The 27,303-nt window shown below is 53.3% G+C and overlaps 2 protein-coding genes across 4 annotated transcripts; one reads left to right on the top strand and one right to left on the bottom strand.

Moving 5' to 3' along the window:
* Nucleotides 1-8,075: 8,075 nt before the first annotated feature.
* MRPL36 (mitochondrial ribosomal protein L36) lies at nt 8,076-10,864 on the bottom strand. 3 transcript variants are annotated; one of them, XM_033436624.2, is made up of 2 exons: nt 10,805-10,864; nt 8,076-8,892 (listed from the first exon to the last, which is right to left on the bottom strand). In XM_033436624.2, exon 2 carries the CDS (start codon nt 8,877-8,879, stop codon nt 8,574-8,576), a length of 306 nt encoding a protein of 101 aa, XP_033292515.1. In that variant the 5' UTR covers nt 8,880-8,892; nt 10,805-10,864; the 3' UTR covers nt 8,076-8,573. The 3 variants fall into 3 exon arrangements, with proteins under 3 accessions (XP_033292515.1, XP_049564232.1, XP_012390159.1); XM_049708275.1 differs by lacking the exon at nt 10,805-10,864 and adding an exon at nt 10,475-10,739; XM_012534705.3 differs by lacking the exon at nt 10,805-10,864 and adding an exon at nt 9,333-9,474.
* A 49-nt stretch (nt 10,865-10,913) lies between these two features.
* NDUFS6 (NADH:ubiquinone oxidoreductase subunit S6) lies at nt 10,914-16,677 on the top strand. Its single transcript, XM_004274536.4, has 4 exons — nt 10,914-11,079; nt 11,997-12,050; nt 15,704-15,826; nt 16,546-16,677. The coding sequence occupies exons 1-4, from the start codon at nt 10,948-10,950 to the stop codon at nt 16,609-16,611; spliced, it is 375 nt and encodes a 124-aa protein (XP_004274584.1). The 5' UTR covers nt 10,914-10,947; the 3' UTR covers nt 16,612-16,677.
* The last annotated feature ends 10,626 nt before the right edge of the window (nt 16,678-27,303 follow it).

Below are 27,303 nucleotides of genomic sequence, written 5' to 3'. Positions count from 1 at the left end.
CTTGACTTAACCATCCACCCCCTGGAAATGAGCGTTTGACTTGTTTCCGGTCTTTTGCCGTGGCAAACGCTGCTGCTGAGGGCAGCCTTGCAGGCTCCTGTCTGTGCGCGAGTACTTCGCTGAGAGGACGCCCAGAGCGGCTCAGGAAGAACACGTATTCTACATGTAAGAGTCGGAGGCACAGCTACCCACAGTTCATGGAAATTTCTGTTCGCAGGCAGTGTTCCACCCGGATAACATCCTTTTTAACTTTTGTGAATCTGATGGGCAACGCGCACTTCACTTTTATTTTATTCTCATTTTCCGATTACTAGTGAGATCAAACGTATCTCCACGCATTTGCTTGGACACTCTGCCTGTTCACGCCTTTTGCCCACTTTTGTCAGCCTGTTTGACCTTTCTTCAGGGTTTGCTGTGCCTATTTTGTACCTGAGATCTTCACCCTGTTATGTGTGGGCCACCCTCCCATGGGTCCCCTGGTCTGTCTTATTCTGTAGGATGTGGTGACAGTCTCCCCTTGCCCTGGGGAGTTGGCTGAGGCCCCAAGCTGAGGGCAGTGAGAGGAACGTGTCCACACCTTCTGAGGAGGTTATGGACCCTGACCTTGGCCCTGGCTCTGGGCTGTCTGAGTGAGAGGACCCTGGACCCCCCAGGCAGTACTTCTCGGAGGGGAAGCAGGAGGATGGGCAGGACCGTGGGCCCAGTGTGGAGGGAGCCCCTTGGAGGCGTGGGACCACGTGCCCTGGACTTGGAACCTCAGGTCTGGTGCCGGCTTCATCTGGGGACTGAGGGTCGGGCGTCGGGCTGTCCTCTCCATGACAGGAGGGAGGCGAGGCCCGAGCCAGCCTGGGGGAATCTGATGCTCTTTCCATCAGAGCGCAGGGCTGGTGCACGTCTTAATGATGAAGCCATCAATTCCCAGATATTACGGAGCAGACAGAGCCTGTGAGGGGCGTCGGGGCAGCTGCATAGGAAAAAAACACAGCTGTTCCCGGCGCACCACAGAGCACTTGGGGCTGGCGTCCTCCTGGTCCAGGTGTGGAGTTTACCTGCTGAGTAAGCCTGTCCTTTCTGACCCCTGGAGTCCATGTCTCGCTTAAGAGCAGGTGTTCGCACCCCAATGTTATGCAAATACTTTTCGGTAATTCTTCTCATGATTTATATGGTGATTTTTGCTTATTTTTTGGACACATATGAAATTTACCGCAGCCTTTGCTGCGTGGTGGTAACTCTGACTCCCCCCAACACCGTCTGCCGCATGCTTTATGCCTCCTGAACCGACTTGAAATGCTGCGCTCACCCCGCTGCACGCGATCATTTATGTAGAGATTCCTTCTTGTCTCTGTCTGTTTCCTCACACTGTTTAATGATCCTCCTTTACCATGTGCTTTCATACCTGGTAGAGAAACCCCGTCCAGTTTCAGGTATAAAGAGGTTGCCTGACTGTCTGCTTACATTTCATCTTCCAAACGAATGCTGAAGCCACTTGCCAAGCTCCACAAACGCTTCCCCTGGGATTCTGGTGGCTTTCCCACCAGAGGGATCAGTAGATAAGTGCCTTAGTTTGGGTCCCCCTCAAAGTGGAGCCTGAGTCAGGGAAGGGGGTGCAGAGCTTATCTGAGATGTGATTCCGTCAAGCAGAAGTGAGGGAAAGGGGGTGAGAGAGGGGTCGGAAAATCCCCCAGAGGGGGTTATTGCGCCTGTCGAAACGTGGAGTTACCTGATGTTTCAATTCTAGACATCCTGGTGGAGAGGCTGGGCTATCTCACCTGATGATGAATGGCGTGGGGCGTCCATCCTGTGCTCACGTCTATCATCACTGGGGAGGTTCAGTTTTAAGAACCGGTTGCCTAGGGCTCACCTCCACAGGGGCCCTGGAGAAAACCAGGTAGGATGCACCACAAGCTTTCCACCGAAGGACAGGGAACGGGGTGTCCATCCACTGCTTCCCTTCACACGGGTTGAGGTTTGCGGCATTAACTCTCATGCTCTGGCCTCCTGCAGCTTTGGACCAAACCCCAAGGAGGGAAAGGGACTGTGTGGACTCCACGGTCCAGCGCTGGGGTAGACTGTCCAGCATGGGTGTGCCCGTCAGGGGACGTCAGGGGGCACAGCGTGCCGCGGCAGGGGTGCTGGGTCTGCTCCAGGGTAATGTCTCTAGATTGTCCCCCTGCTGCTGTGCCCATGGGGCCGCCAGCCCTGTGCTCCAGAGCGATCCTGCTTCCAAGAGCCCCACGTGTGCACCCAGCCTACTGTTCCCACCCAGGAGTCCCCAGACACTTCCTTCCCAGCAGAGTTGTTTTTAAATTTTTTTTAATTTTGTTTTTTAATTTTAATTTTTTAATTTTTAAAAATTAAAAAAAAATTTTTTTAAATTTTGAAAATTTTAATTGTTTTTTAATTTTTTTAAATTGTTTTTAAACTTTTTTAAATTTTGAAAATTTATTTTATTGAAGTATAGTTGATTTACAATGTTGTGTTAATTTCTACTGTACAGCAAAGAGATTCAGATACATATATATATTCTTTTCCACTATGGTTTATCACAGGATATTGAGTATAGTTCCCTGTGCTATACAGTAGAACCTTGTTGTTTATCCATCCTACATGTAATAGTTTGCATCTGCTAATCCCGAACTCCCAGTTCTTCCCTCCCCCACCCCCTCTCCTCCTTGGCAACCACAAATCAGTTCTTTATGTCTGTCTGTTTCTGTTTCATAGATAAGTTCATTTTAGATTCCACATATAAGTGATGTCATATGATATTTGTCTTTCTCTTTCTGGCTTATTTTACTTAGTATGATAATCTCTAGTTGCATCCATGTTGCTGAAAATGGCATTATTTCGTTCTTTTTTATGGCTGAGTAGTATTCCATTGTATATATGTACCACACCTTCTTTATCCATTCCTCTGTTGATGGACATTTAGGTTGCTTCCATGTCTTGGCTATTGTGCATAGTGCTACAATGAACGCTGGGGTGCATGTATCTTTTTCAATTATAGTTTTCTCCAGATATCTGCCCAGCAGTGGGATTGCTGGATCATATGGTAGCTCTATTTTTAGTTTTTCGAGGAACCTCCTTACTGTTCTCTGTAGTGGCTGCACCCATTTACATTCCACCAACAGTGAAGGAGTGTTCCCTTTCTCCACACCCTCTCCAGCATTTGCTATGTGTAGACTTTTTGACGGTGGCCACTCTGACCAGTGTGAGGTGGTACCTCACTGTGGTTTTGATCAGCATCCCTGTGATAATTAGTGAGGCTGAGCATCTTCTCATGCGCCTGTTGGCCGTCTGTATGTCTTCTTTGGAGAGATGTCGAATTAGGTCTTCCTGGCAGAGTTTTTAACCTTAGACATCTGACTCCAACACACGGACCTGGATCTGGGGCTTTGGGCGCAGGACGGAGAGATATAAGCCTTGTATTTTTCTCAATCCGTTTTTTTAAAAGATATAGTTCGCATAAAATAAAATTGACTGGTTTGATGAGTTTCAACAAGTGTACGCAGTGACCACAATTAAGGTTTCTGATATTGATACTTGGTGTCTTCTCCCTTTTTTCTTGATCAGACCAGCCAGAGGTTTTTCTTCTGGCCCATTTCAAAGAACCAGCCTTTCGGTTCATTTTCCCCATTGCTATTCCGTTTTTTTTAATACCTTTGATTTCTGTTTTTTAGTATTTCTTTCCTTCTACTTACTTTAGGTTTCATTTGCTCTTTTTTAGTTCCTTCAGGTAGAAAATTAGACCATTGTTTTGAGTCCTTTTCTTTTCTAATGTAAGCATGAAATGCTATACATTTCCCTTTACGTAACTGCTTTCCACACATGTCAATGTGCTGTGTGTTCATGCCTGTCCAGTTGTACTTTACCTTTCTAATCCTCCTTTGACCCGTGGGTTATTTAGAATTGTGCTGTTTAGTTTGTTTCCAAGTATTTGTGTGATTTTCCAGATATCTTTGTTATTAAATCCTAGTGTAGTATCGTGATCAGGACATATTTTTTATAATTTCAATCTTTTGAAATTCACTGAGACGTTCATGTTTTGAAATTCATTGCCTTAGAATATGGTCAATTTTGGTACATATTCTGCCTGAACCTAAAAAGAAACCCCAAAAAACAAACCTATTCTGCTGATATTCAGGGGGAGTGTTTTATAAATCTCAATTAGATTAAGTTGATTCATGGTATTGTTCAAATCTGCATGCTTATTATTATTTAATCTACGTGTTCTATCAACTATTGAGAAAGGAGTATTGATGTCTCCGACCATAATTTTGGATGTGCCTATCCTTCCTTGCAGTTCTATAAATGTTTGCTTTATGTATTTTGAAACTCTGTTATTATATGCGTAGACATTCAGGATTGTTATCTGTTCTTGATTAACTAACCCCTCTATCATTATACTTGGTAATAGCTGGTGATCGAAAGTCTATTTTGACAAAGATTAGTGAAACCACTCCAGCTTTCTTTTGATTATTGTTCGCGTGATGTATATCTTCTTCCATCCCTTAACCTGTCTGTGACATATTTAAACTGCATTTCTTGAAGAGAGCATATACTTGAGTCTTCCTTTTTTAATACAATCTGACAGTCTCTTCTGTTTGATTGGGGTTCTTGGACCATTTAGTGTGATTATTGATAGTTGAGTTTAAATTTACAATCTTATTTTTTATTTTTTATTTATCATATCAGTACATTGCTCCTTTTCCTCTCTGAGTTTTCTTATTTTAAATTAATTGGATATTTTAATATTTTGTATTTTCTCCATTATTGACTTACTACATATGTCTTTTTGTTTTATTTTCTTAGTGGTTGGTCTAGTGTTTGCAGTAGAAAACTGTGACATCACAGTTTGCCTTTAAACACAACTTACCAGGTCAGGATTGGAGTGAGACCCTTAGGAGAGCAGGTTCTCATCCTTTGTGCTGTTGTGGTCACACGTGTCAGAACTACATGCGTCAAAAACACCACGAGATGTTGCTACTACTTTTCTTTAAACAGTTATCTTTCAAAGGACGTTTAAATGAAGGGAAGTATCTTTTATGTTTATCTAAATAGTTACTACTTCTGGCTGTCTTCATCTCTTTATGTAGATCTACGTTTCCATCTGAATTCTCCTAGCTTTGGTTTATCAGAACAAGTCTTGTCTCCCACCTTCCTTTTCAAAAGATATTTTCAGTGGATATAGATTTCTAGATTGGCAGTTCTCCCCAGAACTTTGGAGAGGTTTTATTGTCTTCTGGCCTGCATGGTCTCTGATGAGAAGTCAGGTGTTACAGTATTCTTATTTTTTTTCTCTTTATGAGGAATGAGTCTTTTTTTTTTTTTCTCTGAAGTTGAGGTTTTCTCTTTATCTGATTTTTAGCAATTTGATAAAGATGTACTATTATGTAGTTTTCTTTATGTTTCTCCTGGTTGGAGTTTGTTAAACTTCTTGGATTTGTGGGTTTATTGGTTTTACCAAATACAGAAACATTCTGGTCATTTTTTCTTCAACTATTTTTTTCCTGCCTCAACCCTCCCGGGACTGCAATTCCACTTAGGCTAGAATGCTGGCTATTCTCCCACAGCTCACTGAGTTCCATTGTTTGCTTTTGTTTCTTGATGTTGTTGTCTTTATTTATTTGAGTTCCATTTGCTCCAGAAATTCCATTTGGGTATTTTTTTTTTTTTTTTTTGCAAGTGTTATTGAGGTGCAGTTTACCTCAAGTAAAACTCTCACTTTTAGTGTATAGTTCTATGAGTTTTATAGGCAGGTACAGTCATGAAACCACCACCATAATCAAATTGTAGAATATTCCATCACCCAAAAGCATTCCTTCATGTCCCTTTGTAGTCAATCCCTTGTCCCCATCCCCAGCTCCTGCCAACAGGTCAATTGTCTGTCCCTGTAATTTTGGCTTTTCCATGATGTCATACCCTTGGAGTCATAAAATATGTAGCTTTTTGAGTCCAGGCTTCCATCAGTCAGAATAATGGATTTGAAGTTTATCCATGTTTTCATTTCTACCAGTAGTTCTTTCTTTTTGCTGCTGAGTAAGGACGTACACAGCCGGTTCATCCATTTGCCACCTGCAGGACATGTGGGCTGTTTCCAGTTTGTTGTGGGTTTTTTTTTTCTTTTTTCATTTATATGTAAAACCACTATAAACATTCACATAAAGGTTTTACTGCAAACACAAGTTGCCATTGTTCTTGGACAAATACCCAGAAATGAGATTGCTAAATAATTGAATATTTAACTTCATGAGAAAGGGTCAAACTGTTTCCAACACGGCTGTACTAATTTTTACTGAGTTACAGTTGCTACAATGCTCACCATTAATTGACTTGGCCTATTTGCTAACTGTTCTAATAGGCAGGGGTGCCGTCTCATTGTGGTTTTCATTTGCTTTTCACTAGAATCTAGTGCTGAGCATCTTTTTTATGTGCTTCCTTTTCATTCGTACATTTTCTTTTGTGAAATATCTCTTCAAGTCTTTTGCCCATTTTTAATTGGGTTGTTCTCTTAGTATTGAGTTTCAGATTTCTTTATATATTATAGATCCATTCCTTGATCAGAAATGTGTTTTGCAGATATTTTCTCCTAGTTTTTGCCCTGTCTTTTCATTTACTTAACAGTGTCTTCTGAAGAGCAGAAGATAGTAACCTTGATGAGAACTAATCTAACAGTGTTTTCTCTCATGCATCACGCTTTTGGTGTAATGTCTTTGCATAACCCAAACTCACATGTAATTCCTCCCATGTTTTTACAGTATTGGGCTTTACATTTAGGCCTAGGGTCTATTTTTAGTTACGCTTTGTATAAGGTGAAAGGTGTGGAGTTTCTTCTGTGTATATGGAAATCCAGTCTTCTAGAATCACGTGTAAAAAAGACTATCCCTTCTACATTGAATTGCCTTTAATCCTGTTTCGAAAATCATTTGGGCACATATGTGTGGGTCCATTTCTGAGCACTCGGCTGGGTCCTATTGGGCTATGTGTGTACACGTTCATAGGTACTACACCGTCTTCACTGCTGTGGTTTTATGTACGGTGAGCCTTGAAATCAGGGAGTGTGAGTCCACCAGGTCTTCATTTTCAAAATTCTTTTAGTTATTTACTTGCTTTACCTTTCCATACAAAATTTTGAAGAACCATGGCCTTTTGTACAAAATCGTATAAAAATCAGGCTTACATTGAGTCTGTAGACCCATTTGGATGGAACTGACAGTCATATTCTAATGTCAATATTTTATTTAGATTTTATTTGAATTCTCCAAGTGTTTTACAATTCTAAGTATACAGAATGTGCCTAATCTTGCTATTTAAATATATCATGGTTTTGGTGCTATTATAAATAGTATTTAAATCTCAGATTCTATTCGTTCCTGGCCAGTATATACAAAGATCTCTCTCACTATATGGATAATAGAGAAAACATGAAATGTTTCTGGTAGGTTGTGTCATAGTGAAGTCAAATCCTAGGATACGCAACTTATTTAATGATCTAAACAGGGGACTGGCACTCTTTTCCTGCAAATACAGCCCCAATAGTAAATATGTTAGGTTTTCCAGGTCATAAGGTCTCTGATATAACTACTCAGCTACTACTTTGGCTGCTGTAGGTTTAACAAAACATAAATGAATGGCATGGCTGTTTTCCAATAAAGATTTACAAAAATGGGTTGCAGGCTGGATCTGGCCTGTGGATTGTAATTTGCTGCCTTCTGACCTAAACCGACTTTTTTGTTGTGCTGCAGTCTCAGGGCTCTACATGCTGGTCCATCCAGGTATCGGGAAGTAGATGAGCTGCAAGGGGTTTGGTCATGCTCTTATCTTAGATCAAACAGAGGCTGATAAGCCCAGGAGAGAAGGATGATTCAAAAACTCATCAGGCTGTGACCCCGTGACAGGCGACACCAGGACACTGCGTACCACTGGCTCCAGGTCGCAGTCTGCAGAGTCCACAGCAGCAGCTCATACCCACTGCACACACACTGCACCCATGCATACACTGCACACAGCAGTTCATACATGCATGCACACTGCACCCATGGACACACGTGGGCGCACACACTTCTCAAGTCTCAGACTAAGGATGACAAACATATTTAATCAATGCCCAAAATACCTTTATATATGTATAAACAAGTTAAATTTCCCTTGACTTAAAGACTGCTATCCCGGCCTTCCCTGCTTATCCTGGAGATGGGAATGTTGAGAACATGTGTCTGAATCCACAGGGAAGCAGCACCTGGCTGAACGCAGAGACAGGGCCGAGAGAGAGCCGACGCACAGGGTGGTCTTCTAAAGAACCTGCATTCTGACGCGGGATAAAGCCAGCTTTCCCTCCCTCCGATGTTCAGTCCTCTGCCCGAGCGCAAACACAGGTTGCGCAGGAGCTAAGAAGGACACGTTCCCAGGTGGGTCTCAGGCTTGGCTGGATCCTGAGCCACAAGGAGGTGAGACGCAGGCCGCAGAGTCCACAACACCCGAAAGTCAGCAGAACGGAGGCTACACAATGTTTACTTGTTATTTTCCTTTCCACGAGGCAGCACCGTCTCCCGGGCAGGGATTTCCCAGCCCGAGGGCTACATTTGTCTCTGCTTGTGCTTCGGGTTGGTCTTGCAGTAGACGAACCAACGCCCGCGCCTCTTGACCAGGTAGCAGCCCTTGCACCGCTTCTTGAGGACGCCCTTGGTCTTGAAGCCCAGGGCTGGCTGCTGCAGGCCGAGTACCAGGCGCGCGGAGAGGAGCGCGGCCGCCGGGCTGGGGGGCGCACCGACCTGACGGCAGGCGCGCGGGTGGCACGGCGCGAGAGAGGAGAGCGGGAGGCCACCCAGGTGCAGCAGGGGGCCCACGGCGGAAACCACTTTCCTTAGGAGAGCGGTGGCCATGTCGCGGCTGGATCTAGGGAGAAACAGGAAAAGTTGTCACAGCTGCCGGTGGCTCCTGCCCCCGAGAAAACCTTCCCCACGTCCCTGCCCTCGGGACACAAGCCGCGGGTCCGGGAATCTGCGCGACCCCCGGGAGGGCACGAGAGCGGCGAGCGGCACCGTGTCTCCGCCCGGCGCCGAGACCCCCACCCGGCCGCCGGGGCCAGACGAGGCCCGCGTCCACGTGACCCCGTGGCGGCCGGGCCGCGGGCTGGAGCAGAGGGCACGAGGTCCGGAACGGTGCCCGGCTAGAAGGGATCACCCGTGCGGCCACTTCCCACCGCAGTGACCTCCGCCCGCGTCCCACCCGGGCAAGCCGAGGCGAGGGGTCCCCAGAACGCGCCCTTCCTGAGCCCGGAACCCCCGCCGCCTCCCCTGCCCCTCGGGACCCCCGGAACACCCCACGACCCCCACCTGGAAAGAGTGAGTCCAGGCCCGCCTGCAGCCCGCCTCGCCAGCCCCTGCGCCTGCGCCCTCGGCAGCGCCTGCGCAGTGGGGCGGAGATGCCGTCGCCCTGAGTGTCCGCCAGGAAGGAAGATGGCAGCAGGGTCACGTGGCGGTCCCCTCGGAGCTGGGCGCAGAGGCGGAGCCACGTGGGTGCGGGAGTAGCGGAGAGCCGGGTTCCTCCCCGGCTGCTTGCCTTTCCCCTCCCCGGTCCCCTGCATACCCAGCCCGCCCCCCACTCCCGGGACCCTGCGCCCTCCTCCCGGGACTCCCCCAGCCCTGTGGGCCACCGGGCGGCTAAGGTTTGGGGAGCGCTCTCGGGGGCGGGGGAGGGATGAAAAATGGGAACAAAAGTCGGTATTTTGAATGAAAAAGAAGTCACACCCAAGTAGACTTTTTAAAAAGCTGATAAATATCAATGTCAAAACAAAATCTAGAAAAACCTCATGTTTGTATTAAGTGGACATCCTGGGAGAAATGTGGCGAGGCTCAGGGGAACGCATGGAAATAGGCCCTGGTTCTAAGTGACTGCAGTTAAATTTATTTCCTCCAACATACTTTCAAACACAGAGAAAAGTTAAAAGACACTGATGGCGAACACCCACGTACCCACTGCCCAGATTCCACAGTGAAATCGCCACGCATGTCTTTCCAGGCTGTGTCTGCGTGGACACAACTACTTTCCACACACACGAAGGTGAGCTGCACACGGGGTGCACCTGCGCGCCGCCCTGGCACCGCACGCGCACCCCTGACCCGGCTGCAAGCTGTGGCCCCTGCCCAGGTGAGCTCGGGCCTGCCTCTGAGCATGCGTCCGTGGACACCTTTCCGATCCGGGAGGTATTCTGGGCACTGTGGCCTCTCATCGCCACACCGCCCTGGAGTCCAGGCTGTGGGTGCCCTCAGCTCCTGGGCAGTGGGATGCGCGACTCCATCCCAGCTCTGGGACTGCTCCCTGTGCCCACCGCCCTCGCCCATCGGGGGCTGGCCGTGAGCTGACCATCCCGACGGGTCTCTGCACAGGCCGTTTGGAGGAGGCCATGAGGGGCAGGAGAGAAGCAGGGCCGGGACCGCGAGGTGTGCTCCAGAGCAGCGGGCCTTTCGGGGCTAACCTGCATGAGGGATGCCATCGGCTGCGCTTTACTGGCAGTTTCATTGGGCTCTGCTGCAGAAACCCCAGAACCACAAAGAAATGCGCTCTGTCCAACATGATGTACTTCCAGTTTCCTCTAAGCAAGGACTCATCTCCAACATTCACAACATTCAACATGTAACTCCCCATGATTATCCGTTACCATCGAAGGTAAGCACTGCATCTTCCGTTTCCATCCTCCCCTGCCCTGCCCCTGGTAAGTGGAGCATCACTAAGTGCTAAGGTTGCGCGGAGCGTCCCCCCTTATCCGGGCTGAGCCCCCGCCCGCCGCTGCACCAGCCGGCCGCACCTGCCTGACCGCACCGCGCGTGCGCGCCTCACCGGGCGAGGTAAATCCGGGCCGAGGGTGTGTGTGTGGGGGGCCTGCGGACGCCGTGCGCATGCGTCGGCGCTCGGCGCGTCGGTGCGCGGGGTCGAAGGTCAGCCTGAAAGATGGCGGCGGAGGTGACCTTCTTCAGGCTGCTGGGCCGGGGGGGCGCGGCGGCGCGGAGCCTGCCCGGGGCCGCCAGGTGCTTCGGGGTGCAGACCTCGCCGGCCGGGGAGAAGGTCACGCACACCGGCCAGGTAACCCCTGCGGCGCGGAGAGCGCCCTCCCCCTCGGGGCGCCCAGGTGGGCGGAGCCCCGGCTCGGCCCCCGTGTCCCCGGGGTCCAGCGCCCCGGTGCCCCCTGTGCCCCAAGCTCAGTGCCCGTGGTCCAGTCGCCCAGCACCCCGGTCCCTCCTCTTCCCCCGGCCCAGCACCCGGGTCCCACGGTCCAGTCCCTCGGGGCCCCGAGCCCCGTACCCGCAGTCCAGTCCCCCAGTGCCCCAGACGCCCCAGACCCAGCGCCTGCGGTCCCGTCCTCGGTCTCCCCCTCCGTCCGGGGCCCCGGGCCCACTACCCGCAGGGGTACCGAGGGGCTGTCTGCAGCCACTGTGGCCTCATCCTCGCAGCGAACTCGGATCCAAGACTGTTATCCCGGGGTAGCCCCTTGGTTACTGTGGGGAGCACTCCGGTGGAGTCAGCAATGACCAGTTCTGTGCGTCCGATCTCCTCGTGTTTGTGCAATGTTGGATACCACATTGTAGTAACTCGAGGGTCCGCTGTCGAGTTACTGAAATACAAACACGGCGTTAGGCTGTGATCCGCAGCCCAAAGATGAGGGAGTGAGTACCTGTGTTGTTAGAAAAGGCCACGGAGCAGGTTCAGAGAGGAGGGGAGCTCCGGGGCCTCTGAGGTCCAAGGCGGGTGTCCCCCTCCGCCAGGACTGCGCTCCTCTGCTCCTTCCTTACCGTTTGCTACTTCCAATTCACACTACTGCCTGATGTCCCGGTAGGAATCCTGCTGAAAAATGCCCCTGGGTGCACAACTACACGTACTCCTGGTGTGTGTGATCGTGAATGGCCTGAACGTTAAGAAAACACTTTTCCTGAGACGTTTATGATTGGTATAAGATACAGCATCGGGCCGTAAAAAATCGCATACGGTCTTTTTCTTTTCAGGTTTATGGCGATAAAGACTACAGGAAAGTTCGATTTGTAGGTCGTCAGAAAGAGGTGAGTGAAAGGTCTAGCAAAAGAGAGGTGAGCTTTCTAAAACTTTTTATAACGAAGAAGAAATAAATACTAATCTGTAAAATTTAAGTAAATTCTCCCCAGATTGTGAGCACTTTAGAATCTCTGGAATTCTGCATTTCTTCTACGTGTTAAACACGTCCAGTTCTGTTTTGTTTTTTTCCCCCTGAGACATGTAACACGACATCTTGTGCGTATAGTTTTAGCTTACGTGTAAATGGGCGTGATCTTTTCTTCCACTTCTGTGCCTTATACTTGCCAGACTCTGAGGTTAAAGCAGAGTCACATCAATGTGTTAAAATTACTCTTTCAGTCACTTTTTGGAGTATGTTTTCCGTGGTTCACAGCGTATAGATTAGGCTGGTTCTCTCAGGGACTTTTGCTGACGAGCTGAAGACAGCACATGGGTGGGTCTTCCCGGAGTGGGTCTGAAACACCAGTGCAACCGCTGGACACTGGAATCCTTTCGCCTCGGTGGCCTGCGTTCTTCCCACTTCCTCTCTCCCGTGCCTGCCACCTCAGAGGGAGTCCTCACCGCCCTGGCTCAGGCCTCCCTGCACCCCTCCCCAGCAGTCACCTGGCGTCACTTCTCCCCTTCAGGCAGCCTGTTGATTCTTCCTGCCACCCTCAGCTGTCCCTAAGTCGCATCTCCTCCCTTTGACCTTGGTTACGTTGTCCATCCCCAGGGTCTGGTTTCCTACTTGCCACGTTGAGGGTGTCGTGGGGTGAGGAGTCTGGGCCCCTGGATGGAGCAGTTCCAGCAGGTGCGTCCTGAAGCCCTGGGGTCGACCCTGCCCCCGGCTTTCCATCTCAGCCTGTCACACTCCTCTCTCCTGGGAGTCCTACCGTGGCTTCTGGTTTCTGATTGCCCTCGCTGGGGACAGACATCAGGGAGCAACTTAAACACCGAACCAGACATTCCAGAGTTCGTGAGGCCAGTAACGTGTGAATGGAGGGGGCAGTGCTGGTGACGTCGCCTCGCTCAGACCGTCAGCTCACCACAGTCCTGAACCGGCTGCAACCCTTGACCTCCCCGCTCGGGATGTCTGGGGCCTTTTCCTGTCCGAGACCGTGAGCGTCCAGGGGCCCATGCTCATGTAAGATGCGCAGCAGGTCTCTCCGGCTTTCATTCTTGCGACAAAAGTTTGGCGTGCAGTAGTATTTGAAATTTTTTTGGTTTCCAAGAGACTGTTGTTTTAAAAGCCCTTTAGGCATGCTGAAAAGTTGCACAGAGAGTAGGAGCTCCTATATCCCCCCCCCTTTACAGCGTCCCTGTGATTCTCCTCTTGCCTGAGTGCGCTGCCTTTGTGAGAAGCGACAGGGTTGAACGCTTGCTGAGTACTGATACGTTGTGTTAACTCAAGTCCGTGGTTTAGGTTTATGTGGTAGGTTCACGCTTGGGGTCGTACGTTCTGTGGGTTTGGACAGGTGCATGGCGTCTCGTATCCACCGATCTTACTGTCTCTACGGTTTCATTTGGGTGAATTTTAAGAGATAAGCTGAACGTGCTCTTAGTCTGAGGAGCGAGGAGAGCAGGAAGCTGGGCGGTCGATCCGCCTTCGCAGGAAAGGTGGGAAGCGTCCGCGTGGCTGCAGCGAGCCTGCCCTGGAACCCACGGCCCTTGGCCTAGGGCCGGCCTTGTGGAGAGGAGATGCTCATGCAGAAGGGGGCCCAGCCGCCGCCCCCGGGGAGGGGCAGCCGTCGGCCTGCAGCGGTCCTGTGTCACTGGAGGGGCTAAGGGCCCAGCCGACCTCTTGTTCCTCTGCGGCGATGGAAGTATTTTCGTTACTTCGCGGTTACACACGTGGAATTAAAAGCCGACGTTTCTTGCCCGTGAGTGACGGGCGCCCGCGGCATCCTCAGGCGGAGATGGTGCTGGGCCCGGAAGTTGGTTAGCATGGCTGTTGTGCCGTGTTTGTCGGTCGGGTGGACCCTGTGGGGCTCCGTTTTCGGGGCGCGGGGCCCCCGGGCGTGGACAGCAGTGGGGACAACACAGCCACGTGTGTTCCGAGGGGGCTGCACTTCCTCACTCCTGCTCCCTTTCCGGAAATAGGAATCCCAGGGAAAGCTTTGGGATGGCATCATGTCTAGCCGACACAGCTTTCCAGAAGCAGGAGTGTCACCCCTGCTCTGCGGGCTCAGGACGTCAGCACCGCTGGGTGTCTCGGTGGCAGCAGGTGGGCGGGCTCTGCTCCGTGGTCGGTGCTCCTGGGTGCAAGTGGATTGGGCTCAAATTGTACTAAACTAAGGGCCTCTCCCGCCGTGTTTGTGAAGATCGATCCTTGTTCTCTTCTCTTCACTGCAGCCTCGGGCCCCTCTGGGTGCACGTGGGGTTCTGGGTGCCAGAGCGGGGAGCCACGTGGCCTTGGTCCTCCGGGCCTGACGGGGCACAACACTTCTCACCATCGTGATGAGCAGATACTGGGGTTACTCACGGGGCCAGAATCACAGTGACCTCGGGCAGCGTTTACACCCCGAGTGTCTCGTCTGCGTGCTTGTCCGCAGAGGAGTCTGGAAGGGGGAGAGCGGGCCCCACCGCTGACCGTGTTTGTCCTCTGTTACCGAGTTCCAACCCCGTGGATGCTTTGGCCCCCAGAGATGGGGACCTTCGAGATGATCTTGCTGTTTTGCACCCTGAGTGTGTCAGCTGGGGTGGAATCCCGCAGCCCCATCAGATCAGGTTGGGGTCTTTGTAGGTCCAGCCGCTGCCCGTAACGTTGGGCTTCTGCCGGGCCATGCGTGGCGGTTCCGGTTCTGGTTCCAGTTCTGGCTGCTGTGGGTGAGCATCTCCAGCTTCCTCAGCTCAGACGACATTCTGTGCCTCCCAGCTGAGTACCTGTACCGAGAGAAGCTGGCTCCCCGAGGAAGGAGGAGCAATGCGTCGCTCTCTCCCTGCATTTACCAGCTTGAAAGTCATGAGTTGATTCCTTCCAGTGAGGAAGTCAGTGGATTTAGCGCATCTCCGTGGAAGCGCGGGGTCAAGCATCTTGTGTTTCCGTGCTTTGTGGTTATGGTGCCGTCGTCGCTCCAGTGTCCCACGTGGAGCAGCCCTTGTAGTCCGAGGCTGCCTTTCCCTCCGTCGCAACGTGGCTCAGCCTCATCTGTCACGTTTCCTGCTCGGGACCCCGACAGCTGTTAGTTCAGAGCCCGGTCCCCAGAGGGAAGTGGTCATGGAGACAGCGTGGCTCCTGGCCCCTGGGTCAGCTGCTGCTTCTGGTCTTTTTCAGCAGATAGAGTAGAAGAGCATGTGTGTGCATGTGTGTCCATGTGCAGGTGTGAGAGGGAGGGTGGGGCAGGGCCAGGAGAGAACAGGACGCTGCACGTGGGGCGGGATGTTAACAGGGGAATCCAGGTAGAGACAAAGGAGAATTCTTTGCACTGTTGTAATTCTTGTAGCTTTTCTGTGAGTTTGAAATTCTATCCAAATGAAAAGTAAAGGTGTGTGTGCATGTATGGAACGACTTGTGTATTTTGAGGATCTGCACTGATAATATTTGAATGAAACGGTACAGAACGTGCCTTTGCCGGCAGTGTGTGCGTGTATGTGGGGGGCGGACTATGTTGATTTAAATTCCATGAGAGCGTCCAGTGTTTGTGCTTGTCTGTACGAGCTTCTCCTGTCTGTCTTTTTCCAGGTGAATGAGAACTTTGCCATCGACCTGATAGCAGAGCAGCCTGTGAGCGAAGTCGGGAGTCGAGTGATATCGTGTGACGGCGCGGGGGGGGCCCTGGGCCACCCCAAAGTGTACATAAACCTGGTAACGTGCCATCCGTCCCCGGACCCCCGTCCTTCTGTCCTGTCCTCACCCCGCTGGCCTCACCCTCTCCCACTCGGCCTTGCCCACAGACCATACGACAGGCTGAACAAGGGGCGTGTCCAGGGCAGCTTTGACTGTGCCGTGTGTGCAGCGCCCTTAGTGTCACCAGCACTGCTTTCCCTCAGGCTTGTAGGCATCTGTCTTTCCCAGGGAACCGTCGTGTCGGTGCCTGTGTGATCGTTTACATTGTTGATAACTACGCGCACAGAGCCTTTGAGAAGGAGAGCAGTACACTGGGTGTTAGCGCAGAGAAGGATGCCTTGGGATAAAGCTAGGTGCACGTGGTGTTGCGACAGGGCAGGACCCACCCCGCCCCTGCTGCTGTGTCCGGGCTGGACCCCACCCCTGAGGGGTGGGCCTCTGCTCCGCGCCCCACCCTCCAGTCCTTCCAGGCCCCTGCTCGAGGGCCGGGAGGGGGACAGGGACCGAGCCGTGTGTTCCAGCGCAGGGAGCCTGCATCCCAGCGAGTCTGGGTGGAGCAGGCTGGACCCAGGGCCTCCGGCACAGCCACGTCCTGCGTCAGCAGTGACCCCGGAGCTCCGTGGGCGCCCCTGGTTGGCTGTGTGTTTCCAGTATCTGCTTTTAGTGTCTGAGGTCTACCTGTCTCTAGATTGACGTAGAGTACGGAAACAGGAGCTCTTTCCCTTTGAATTTTCCAGGACAAAGAAACAAAGACGGGGACGTGTGGCTACTGTGGCCTGCAGTTCCGGCAGTCCTGCCACTAGGGCCGCGTGGGCAGCTCGGTGGCACGGACTCTGTCTCTAGTGCCGAATAAAGGGTGTTGTTCTCTAGGATGCCACGCACAGCTGTTTCTGTCACACAGGTTCACTTAGGACTGTGGCTTAAGGTGGTGTCCCCTCCCGGGCCCCCGCCACATGCTCCTTCTACCCGCGGGACCACAGCGGGGGCTGGAAGAATCCGGGGGCCGGGGGCAGGGGGGACGTGGCTGCTCGGGGGCTCGGGCTCCGGCCCAGCTCCAGCCCCGTCACTCATCTGCTGTCACTCTTTCTGTCCATCTGATCCTCAGGCTCCGTCTCGTGTCTTAAATCCCAAGAAGTTAAGTACCTATTTGAAGGTGTTAACAGTCACATGTGGTCCAAATCAAGTACAATTTGTGTATTTAAAACAGTAGTGATTACAATGTATTGTAACAAAAATAAAAATGAATATTATGCGGGAAGAGAATGGAGGCTTGGTGGGGTGATGGGAATTCCAGGAGGAAAAAGCGATGCATGGGGGGCGCGGGGAAGCGACACCTACACCAGAGAAGATTCCTGAGCTGAGGGAGAACCGACAGATAACAGGGCACACCAGGTGCTCAGCAAAACTGGTGAGAAGAGACACAACTGGGTGCATTCTGGTTATAAAAACTAAGTTGATGAAACTCTAAACTTTATGGAGGCTAGAGAGGACAAGACCGTTAGAGCTTCCGGATGAAAGGAGAGATGATCATAGTGGCAGAGTTACCGGAAGGGCGTCCGGCATCTCACCTTCAACCCTGGAAGCTGGACGTGGTAAGTGGCTCCAACAGTCAGGAATCCTGGGCACGACCAATGTGACATACACTGGCAGAGGAGCACTGGATGTGGAGAACTCAGGGAGCCATGCCTGGGCCCCAGCCAGCCCGCAGCAGGGGAGGCGGGGGCCCCTCGGCCTGAGCCGGCTGACACGGAGGGGGTGCGGCCCCGAGTGCAGGGCATGCTCACCGAGGCTCTCGTGGAGCCGGAGCTGCAGGCCCAAGACCTCAGGTAGTGGACTTGGGGGCTGGCTGTGCAAAGCAGGTCTGCGAGGTGGGGGCAGGGTGGGAGGAGAAGGAGGTCGGGGGTCCTGGGGGTCCCGTGGGTGGAGCGGGTGGGGATGGAAGGAGTCTCCAGGTCTCCGCTGGTTTCTGGAAGTGTCTCACATCTGCTCACGAGGAGCGGGGGCGCAGTGCGCCAGAGGCGTGTTGAAGGCTCACACCCACCGGGGGTCTGCGCGCCTCCCAGTGTTCTCCGGCTTGGCGCCCTGTTTAAGGCGCTGCATGAGGCTCTGCTGTTAGTTTCTGCGGCTCGCCTGTTCACTGTTCTGTCTCTAACAAGACATCTGCCTTTGAGTCTGCTCTGCCTGTGCCTTATGGGGCCACACCTGCTTCATTTGCTTAGTATTTGACGTTAATTTTCTTAGTCCTTTCTTCTTCACCATTAATGTGTCTTTATGTTTTTATTCTATCTCCAAATATTATGTCTCCAATATACTCTCTAATATATAATATATTGGTACTTGGTATATTGTATACCAAATATACTTAGATTTCTTACCCAGTTTAAAGTCCTTCATCTCCTAATTGGACATTTTAGTCCATTTCTACTTAGTGTAACAGCTGACGTCTTTAGATTTAAATCCACCATCTCATTCTGTCCCATTTGTCCCAGCTCTCCCATGCTTCCCTTTCTCCTTTACATGAAAGGATTTATTTTTTCACTCTCTTTTCCTCTAATATGGTACAAGTTGGTTTTTCTTCAAATCAAAAAAGTCATTTGAAAACGGGGAAATAATGGCAGATCATAAGATTTAAAAAATTCCTAATAAACCAAAATACAGGTCAGTATGAAAGACACCCAATTTTGAGGGAAAATGGGAAAAAGCATAACAGACACTCTGTAAAAGAAATAACAGAGGGCCAGCGCATGTGCGTGTACAGACAGACCCCGGATACCTGATACAGGGCCAGACCCAGGGGGCTCGGCTGCACGTGCCCAGGGGAGTGAGTTGTGCACCAGAATGGGAAGGTCCTAAGGCAGGGCTCCCCAGCCCCTGGGCCACAGACCGGTACCAGTCCATGGCCGTTTAGGAACCGGGCCGCACAGCAGGAGGTGAGCAGCAGGCAAGTGAAGCTTCCTCTGTACTTAGAGCCGCTCCCCGTTGCTCGCATTACTGCCTGAGCTCCACCTCCTGTGAGGCCGATGGCGTTAGATTCTCGTAGGCGCGAACCCTCCTGTGAACTGCACACGCAAGGGATCTAGCTTGCACGATTCTTATGAGAATCTAATCCTGATGATCTGAGGGGGAGCTGAGGCGGTGATGCTAGAGCTGGGGAGCGGCTGCAAATACAGATTCTCATTAACAGAGAGGTGTGACTGCACAGAGACCATAATCAACTGCTTGCAGACTCATATCAAAGCCCTATCAGTGAGTGGCAAATGAAAAGTCTCAGGCTCCCACGGATTCTGCATTATGGTGGGCTGTATAATTATTTCATTGTATGTTACAATGTAGTAATAATAGAAATAAAGTGCACTATAAATGTAGTGTGCTTGGATCATCTCAACCACCACCCCCCGCACACGTCCGTGGACACATTGTCTTCCATGAAACCAGTCCATGGTGCCAAAAAGTTGGGGACCGCGGACCTAAGGTGTCGATGCCAAGTGTGGAAAAGGTACACGCAAGGATGTTCATTTTACACTCGGCAAATTACACAAAAATGTGGGCCTGGTGAGCGAGGGTCTTTTCTTTATATGTAGATAGTATGAAGCCATTAGAAATGATATGGGTCATAGCAGCACTGTTCACAGTAGCCAAGACATGGAAGCAACGTAAGTGTCCATCGACAGGCGAATGGATAAAGAAGTGGTACGTGGATACAGTGGAATACTACTCAGCCATAAAAAAGAATGGAGTAATGCCATTTGCAGCAACATGGATGGACCTAGAGATTTTCATACTAAGTGAAGTAAGTCAGAAAGAGAAGGACAAATATATGATATTACTCATATATGGAATCTAAAATATGACACAAATGAACTTATTCACAAAACAAATAGACTCACAGATGTAGAAAACAAACTTATGGTTACCAATGGGAGGGGATAAATTAGGAGTACGGGATTAAAATATACGCACTACTATATATAAAGTAGATAACAAGGACCTGCTGTATAGCACAGGGAACTATACTCAATATCCTATAATAAATAATAATGGAAAAGAATATGAAAAAGAATATGTACGTATAACAATCATCTTGCTGTACACCTGAAACTAACACAACATTGTAAACCAACTGCTTCAATTATAAAAAAGAAAAAAAGGTCCTTTTAGCTCTGTCCCCTACAATACAGCAACATTAGAGAGAGTTCACAGTGGTGTCTGGGGTCATTTCTCCAGTCCTGGGGTAACAGTCTCTCCCTCCTCCTCCCATATCTCAGCTTACTGTTTCTGCTTTTGCTAACGCTCTGTGCACTAAGTTTATGAAACAGAATCTGAATGGAGAGAGGAGCAGTCGGCAGGTGGAGAGCTTGGCTGGGTCTTTTCAGTGGTGGTCACAGAGTGGCTGCCGTCACAGCAAACTTGCCACACGCGTGTGCTCAAGGGACCCTCCGGCTGCCGTCACACAATCAGGTTTAGAACGATTCCCTCAGAAAGTTCACCATCACTGAAGTAATAAAACATTTACATCGTAAAAAATAGATATGGGTCAGTATTTATTGCCGTGGACTATTGGCCGGCTCTGTAGCAGGTAGAACTCATTGAAGGAGCTTCTCTAACACCAGCAAGCCATTTGGAATGAGATTTGGGAGATCTCTACTATCCGTTGTGTACGTTGAAATTTTTATGATAAACGGGTCTTAAGATCCTAACTATTCTGTTTCCATGAAAGAATTTCCATGGGACAAATACCGACATAATGGGCTGGAGATTACAGAGAAGAAATGCACGTGCAGCTTCGGCTTCCCGGTGCTCACAAAACCCGGTGCAGCTGTGGTCATGCATGACGTCCCAGTTTCACCGTCCTGACCTGCGTCCTCAGACCCCATCCTCAAAACCCCTGCGTCCCGACCCAGCCTCCAAAATGAGTGCCGGGGGGCAGCCGCTCCCACAGCCAGTGAGCTGCGCCTGCGGGCGAACCCCGGAGCCCCACCCGGGCGGGGCAGGGGTCCTGGTGACATCATCCCCAGGGGCGAGCCCGGCCCCTCCCTCCCATGACGTGCAGGGCCGGTCCAGGCTGAAACCACAGTCAATTCTCAGCACAGCCCAGAGGGAAAATGCAGGGCCTGATTCTGGGGGAACCCCTTACTCAGGCCCTCCTTCCGAAAAAGGAGAAAAAGCAGGACCCTCGGACACCTGCTACACAGGTGGGGTGTGTCCGGAGGCGCTGCCCCGGTTTGGAGGGCAGATGGGAGGCTGCAGGTGGGGAGTGCCGCCAGAAGGGACTGCAGTCTTGCAGATGGGTGGGCATGGCCGTGGTCTGCAGGAAGGAGGTGGGGGTGTCACCTGCCCAGCGGACCTGAGGAGGGAGACCAAGTGTTCGGGGAGGGGGTACCCGGTGAAAGGGAGCAGGACCCTATGGGGCTCCCCAGGACAGACCTCCCCGCCATGTCCTCCACCTGCCTCGTGCAGAAAAACTTTAGTCAAAGAAGAAACATAATCAGAGAAGTGAGAAAGTGCAGAAGCAGAGAGAAACAGACGGGACAAAACAATAGTAGTTTTGTCAGTGAAAGTCAAGGACCTTTAGTTCCTCCTCGAGGGCTAGAGAGAATATTCTGAGCCCTATCCTGTGAGCTGTCCTATAGGTACTGAAACCCCACCAGGTGGACGAAGTTAGCTACATGATGGTCAGCCTGTAGCCGTGACATACGCTGCCACAATTATGCAAACTGGTCTCAAGTAGATGGGAACAAACTGACCCTGGGACTGAAGACTAAATGTACTTAAAACAATCAAGAGGCTGCCGGTCAGACCACCGATGACCAATTTCAAGATGGCTGTCAGAGCTGACTGTGCTGTTTCTGCAGGTAGCCCCTGCCCTCCGTCTATAAAATCTCTTGCCCCCTGGTTGTCAGTGGGGAGGTGGCCTTTGGACACGAGTCCACCCTCTCCCCTGGTTGCTGGCCTCAGAAATAAAGCAAACTTTCCTTTCCTCAAACCTGCCTCTCGAGTACTGGCTTTCGAGCGCCAGCAGCTGGACCCGACTTTTGGTAACAGCAGCAGGACTATTTTCCCAGACGGCGCTCTGTCCCCGGCTCTAAGTGGCCACCGCACTCCTCAGGGAGAGCCGTCCTCCGTGAACCCGGACTGACGTCAGCGGATGCTGCCTTTTTACGCTGTTTTACTTCCCCTAGTCTCTTTGTCCCTGACTCCCTGTGGGTCACCCAGCAAGCGTTAGACCTCCGTTTCCACCGACCACCAGTTTTCGAGCGCGTTTCTTGGAGCAGCTCTTCCCGGGGTCACTCCGGGTGGCGTTGTGCGCGTGTTATGAGCGAGCTGCTGTCCCCGTGCTCTCCGAGCCCCTGTTGGGGCGTGTGCCCTGCAGCCGGGCAGGTGGGAGTCCGGCCCCGGCCAGGTCTGTGCTGGCATGTGGGCTGCACCATCTCGCTGTTCAGCTCTGTGTCGGGGCCCCAGAGGCGAAGAGGCCGCCCGGGACTCCGTGCCGTCCCTCCGGGGGCTGAGCGCCCGGCTCCCCTCCCCTCGCAGAGTCTCCTGGCCTTCGTTCGTGCGGCGCATCCAGGGTCCCCAGCTGCACTGAGCAGGACAGGGAAGTACGGCCACCCCACCGTCCCGGAAGCGGAGGGCCACACCGCTCCCTCGTAAAGGAGGGACACCCAGTGAGGACGGGCGACGCCTGGGCCTTTGGAAATGACCGCTTGGTTGTGGGCCGGGCCTGGAAGAGGCGGGATTGGATGACCTGGAACGGAGAGGTGGCCAAGGGGATGGGGTGTGAGAGGCAGCCCCAGAGCGGCCTCAGGGCCGGGAGCGGGTGGGGGCTGTATAGAGCGCTCAACATCAACGAACAAGCACAGCCCGCCTGGCGCTCGGCCCTCGACGGGGAGGGATGAAGCCCCCCGCGGGGGCTCCCTCCCCCCAGGCCTGGGCGAGGGCCAACTCGCAGGCTTGGAGCCCAGCGCTGAGGAGGGGCAGGTGGCAGGGACGTGACAGCCGCACGGTCACCTGCGTGGCGGGACTGTCCCCGCTGGCCGCGGCCGTGAAGGGGATGCTGACCGGGTGGTTGACGGAGGGCAGGGCTGCGGGGCAGGTGCTGGGTCCTTGAGCAGCTCCCCCTCTGACTCTGGTCCCGGCCCCTGCACAGCCGTCTCTCCTCGGGGCTCGGTGGTGGCTGCCACCATGCAGACACACACAGAGTATGGAACGTGATGGCCCCACTGATCGAGTGCAAGGATCGTTTTCTAACGCCGAGTTCTTTAGCAAAGGGAACCTCTAGCCACCTAATTTAAAGTTTCTCCGGGGAATCAGTAATGTCCGCTGGGGGAGAGAGGAGGGCTGTCACCCAGAGCGAGTTGCCTGCCAGCGTGCGGTCGTCCTTCTCCATTTTCTGTCCAGACGTGGACGCACATGGCTTTCAGACGTGAGGACCTCAAGGCCGGGTGAGAGGCAGCGGAGCGCACGCGTGGCCGCCTCCTTCTGGGGTGCGAGGGCCTCGGTCCCGGGGGGAGCGTGGGCGGGCGACGCGGCTGGCTGGGCGTCAGCTACAGAAACGCGCTTCAGGGCAGAAGCTGTCTTGGGGCGACTGAGCGTCTCACCCTGGCATCCGTCCCTCGAGCTTCTGGCGGCGGGCGGGACAGCACGCGGCGGGCAGGACATGCGGGGGCATCTCTGCACAGGCCAGCACCCACCCGAGGCGGCCGCGTCTGTCTGCCGGGGTCTTGGAGGTCCTGGGTCGCCGTGTCCGCCGGGCCTGAGGGCCAGGACTGCCAGCCTTGGACGGGAGCCCGTCCTTGGGGGACAGCGCACCCTGACTTCTTGAGGGTCACATTGCCTCTCGTTTCTCCTTAGGGGTCGAGGACTGGCTTCGTTGAGGCCACGAGTGGACAGGGCGCCAAGGCCAAGCGTCCCATGCCAGTGAGAGTGGACCCGAGAGACGTGGGGGGCAGGGGGCCTGGCTTTGAGTTCAGACTGTCCGCGTGGGGACCCCTCCAGCTGCTCACCTGTGCACAGCCGAAGGCCTCTCCCTGCAGCTGGGGGCGCGGGGGTGCCCCCGAGTCCGGGAGGGAGGGACACGCGCCAGCAAAGGTATTTCAGGAACAGACAGCGAGCTGGGGCAGGAGGACCTGGACTGAGAACAGGTGTCAGAGCGCTGGGGCGCAGGTGTCTCCTCCGAGAACACGTCTGCACGTCGGGGGGTGGGCGGCGCTGGAGGGGCCGGGGACAGAGAAGGCTGGTCACTGCTTGGGGGGAGCTCCTGTCCCCAGAGGGCCCTGGCCCCCGGGACCCCCCGTCCCCAGAGCGCCCTGGCCCCCGGGACCCCTCGCGCCCACCTCCCCGTTACCCGAGGAAGCCCCTTCTTAGCATCTGCTCGTTTTACAGCTCAGGAGTCAGGAAGACAGAGATAAACACCTGATTCTCTGTGTGGGACGCTCTTCAACTCCAGATTGTCACTTGGGTCGTGTTTGCCCTCCACCCCCTGAAAGCCTGCAGCATCGGAGCGCTGCCTTATGCTATAATCCTTGAGAGTTTTCCCTGAAATGGATATTAATTTCACTGTGACAAACTTAAAGAAGAAAACCTTTTGTGGCTTAGTAGTTTACAGACAGGGTGAAGGAAGACCCCAGAGCCATCCCAGAGTCGGCCTTTCCCCGACGGGCAGTGCCGTGCTGCCCACAGCCCCGGAGATGGATCGGGGGGCAGCTCGGAATGGGGAGGCCTCCAGCCACGGCACGGAGAGCCTTCTGGGATGTGGTCAGAGGAAGGAACTTCACTTAGACTCGGTGAGGTGCTCAGCGAGGCGCCTGGCCGTGGACTCACCTGCTCACCCCGTAGGGTCTCCCAGTTCTGGGCCCTAGAGGCAGCCCCTCCCACCAACAACCAGAGCAGCTTTGTAAACATCGTCATCGCGACCTGAGAAAAAGCAGGGAGAGAGGAATGCAAATCGGTCCTTCTCGCGAAAGGCAGGTGCAGGGAGCCCCCGGGGGGTGGGGGTGGATGCCCTCAGTCAGCCTGAGGACCGGCCGCTAGACAGGGTCTGAGTGTGGCCGCCGCCAGCCCGGCCTGTCCACCAGGGGGCAGTGGTGCATAAACATGGGCGCGGGTCCCAGCGGGTTGGGCCCTGGCCTGTGACCACAGAGCCGGCAGACCTTTAACCGCCGAGACCCCGACAGGTCCGCGGCAGGGAGGCCAAGACCATGCGGAAATGACGCTGCCTTTCAAGCCCACCCGGGGAAGAGGGAGGGAGGATTGGGGTCACGTCCTGTGAATCCTTAGCTCCATTCTGCGGACAAAACCACCAAGGGCCCTGCAGCAGGCTGGCCCTGGCCTTGACCCTGAGGCCACTGCGGAATCCCTCGGTCCCTCATCTTGGACGTCCCCCCAGAGCCATCTGGCAGGACTTGCTGCCCCCGGGGAGGTTTCCCTCTGGCCAGGAGAGCAGCACGGCCAGTCTAGTGGGCCGTCGGCAGGGAGGTGACTGCAGAGAGACGGCCGGTGGGCTGAGGCTCCTGCGAGGCCACGGCTGCGAGGGGCTGAGTTTCCACGTGGGCACAGCCGCCACCTGGTGTCTTAGCCCAGAGGCACCTCCTTACCTGAGGGTGATGGGCCTGGCCTAGAAACGGCCTTGCCAGGCCAGGAGCCCCGACACGACGGTGGGACCTCCTGCTGGACGGGCTGGGCTGCTCTCGCCTTTGCTGACCACTGAGCGTATTCTTCAGGCGTTTCTCATAGTTCCGAGCTGCTGACACTCTGATCCTCGGGGGGTCTGGTTGGTGGGGTTTGCTGGGATGGAGGCTGGGTCCCTGGCGGCCCTGCGTGACTGATGGCCGGGCCCTCGTGCCCGGCAGACGCTCTGTCCTCACGCTAAACTGTGCCAGGTTGCTCAGAGGCTAATATCAGTATTGCAGTACTAATTTATTAGACACGGGGAGATTTTAAATTTCATTTTTGTGCAGTTATTTAAAATTTAAAGTGATAACGTCTAACCCAATTAAATTTCAGCTGATCACTCTCCAAACGCAGTCTTATAAAATATGAATTAGTCTTATAACAGCTTAATCTCCATGTAGATGACCTGCCTTTGGGGTTGTCCGGTCACAAAGCAGACCTTAGGAAATAAAGAAAGAAGATGGAAACCAGGAAGATCCAACGCTGAAAATTATCTCAACCATCCAACTATCTGGGACTATTTCACGCACATCAAATTCTGTCTCCTGTTTTGTAATAATTACGCTTTTTAGTTTGACCTTCCTCTTTGGGGATTTCTGGCATTTTCATAATTTAGAGGCTCCAGCGGAGAGAGCCTGCCCCGGCCTCTCGGCAGGTCACCGGGAGGCAGCCTGCCCCAGCCTGTCACCCCGTGGCCCTGCCTCCCCACAGGTTTGTGCGTGCGGACCCACCAGCCCGCCGACCTCCGACAGTGAGACTCCCTCTCCAGAAACAGCACACGTGGCCCCTCTTGAGGGCCTGGTCCCACCTGATCCCACCAGGTGGGGAAGCCAGCAGGACCTCTGCCCAGACCCTCGACGAGACGCCAGGAGGAGCTTGGCGCCTGGGTTGGGGTCAGGACAGGACTGGAGGCCCGGCGGGCTGGTGACCAGCTGGGACAGGGCACCTATGTGGGTCCCGCTCCCTCATCTGTAACACGCAGGTCATAGAACCTTCTCGGTAGGGTGGTCTGGAAGCTCAGAGCCGGTGCCACCCGTGGGTGTGGACAAGGGACCCAGGGCTGCAGTACCTTCACCCGCACGTCCGCAAGTGGCAGGACTGGGGTGGCCCCGGGCGTGGGGTCAGGGAAGTCAGGGCACCCGATGGGGCAGTAGGAGTCCCCTCAACTGGAAAATCAGAAGCTTCAGAGCTGGAAGGAGTCAGTTCTCTGTGGATGGTGACTTGCTCAGAACGCCACGGAACCTTGGCGGCCAACCGAAGGTTTGGGGGTTAAGCTGTGCTCGGGATGTATCCTCAGAGGGCCACGGCCGGGCCACAGCTGCCCCGCCTGGCTCTGGGGGCTCCAGCCTCTGGGGGCTCCAGCCTCAGCCACTGACTTTGCACCTGCGGCCCATTTGGAGACTCAAATAGGGATCTAGTCAACATTTAATTGCCATTTTACTTGGATTGTGACGTTACGTGTCCCCTGATTTGACAGGCAGGTTGGTGGGAGATGGTCCGGGCTTGGCTAGAGCTCGGAGGGCAGGGCGCAGAGCCGGGTGCGGGGGGTTCGCTCTGTAAGGGCCGGGGTTGTCTCCCAGGTGTGGCCATCGCATCCCTGGCGCTGGGACCAGCAGCGTGCGGCGGCCCTGGACCTGCTCCTCTCTGCCCTGGCGTCCTGGCGCCCTGCGGCCACCTCCCTTGGAAGCTACTGGGGGGCCACCAGACCTGGCACCGCGCCCCACTTGGGCCGGAGCCTCCTTCGTTTCGTTCCCGTACAGACTGACTCTTTTGGTTGGATCTAGTTTGAAGAAACAGTTCCTCTGCTGAAAGGAAGTTGGAAAGCTGCG

This window comes from Orcinus orca, chromosome 3 (genome assembly GCF_937001465.1).
Source record: "Orcinus orca chromosome 3, mOrcOrc1.1, whole genome shotgun sequence".
Taxonomy (NCBI): Eukaryota; Metazoa; Chordata; class Mammalia; order Artiodactyla; family Delphinidae; genus Orcinus; species Orcinus orca.
The sequence above is the reverse complement of the archived record's forward strand: the minus strand, read 5'-3'. Positions and strand labels throughout refer to the sequence as shown.